Source organism: Nanorana parkeri, unplaced genomic scaffold (assembly GCF_000935625.1).
Source record: "Nanorana parkeri isolate BGI_ZX_2015 unplaced genomic scaffold, ASM93562v1 scaffold4557, whole genome shotgun sequence".
NCBI classification, from domain to species: Eukaryota; Metazoa; Chordata; class Amphibia; order Anura; family Dicroglossidae; genus Nanorana; species Nanorana parkeri.
This window is the reverse complement of record NW_017310819.1, coordinates 2,093-2,962: the sequence shown is the minus strand read 5'-3', so window position 1 is coordinate 2,962 and position 870 is coordinate 2,093. Positions and strand designations below refer to the sequence as shown.

The following is an 870-nucleotide window of genomic DNA, read 5'->3' as shown; positions in this document are numbered from 1 at the left end:
AGAGCCGGCTGGGAGTTGTAGTTCTGCAGAGCCGGCTGGGAGTTGTAGTTCTGCAGAGCCGGCTGGGAGTTGTAGTTCTGCAGAGCCGGCTGGGAGTTGTAGTTCTGCAGAGCCGGCTGGGAGTTGTAGTTCTGCAGAGCCGGCTGGGAGTGCCGCGCTCAGTCCCGTTCATATCCGGAGGACTCGATGGTTCAGCCACAGGGACCGTGCCGACCTGCTCAACTATCCCGGATTCCATCTGGATGGACAAACAACCCCCCAGTTATAGAAGTGGGCGGAGCCTAATGCCCAGTTATAGATGTAGGTGGAGCCTAATGCCCAGTTATAGATGTGGGTGGAGCCTAATGCCCAGTTATAGATGTGGGTGGAGCCTAATGCCCAGTTATAGATGTAGGTGGAGCCTAATGGCGAGTTATAGAGGTGGGCGGAGCCTAATGCCCAGTTATAGAAGTGGGGCGGAGCCTAATGCAGAGGGATTGAATGGTCTCTGGATGCATGCAGCTACTGCGAGGCGCTGTCCTGCGTTCAGGCGGACGCACGCTTTGGCCACCCGCGGCGTTGGTAATGATGGCGGCCAGGCCCGGTCCTCAGAGATGACGTCACATGAAGGGTAATGGAGTCACATGCTCCTGGGACGTGTGATCAGCACGAGGCACGCGTATGACCCCTCCTCCTCCCAGCGTGCCTCGCTGGGAGGAGGAGGGGTCATACGAGGCACGCTGGGAGGAGGAGGGGACATACGAGGCACGCTGGGAGGAGGAGGGGTTATACGAGGCACGCTGGAACGAGGAGGGGTCATACGAGGCATGGGAGGAGGAGGGGTCATACGAGGCACGCTGGGAGGAGGAGGGGTCATACGAGGCACGCTGG

The 870-nt window shown here is 59.4% G+C and overlaps 1 protein-coding gene across 1 annotated transcript in view; it reads left to right on the top strand.

Moving 5' to 3' along the window:
- Window positions 1-565, top strand: part of LOC108803948 (shootin-1-like) — a 2,932-nt gene extending 2,367 nt beyond the window's left edge. The window contains exon 4 of the mRNA XM_018575731.1: window positions 502-565. Within this exon, the coding sequence (XP_018431233.1) occupies window positions 502-565 (64 nt within the window). The remainder of the gene's footprint in view (window positions 1-501) is intronic.
- The last annotated feature ends 305 nt before the right edge of the window (window positions 566-870 follow it).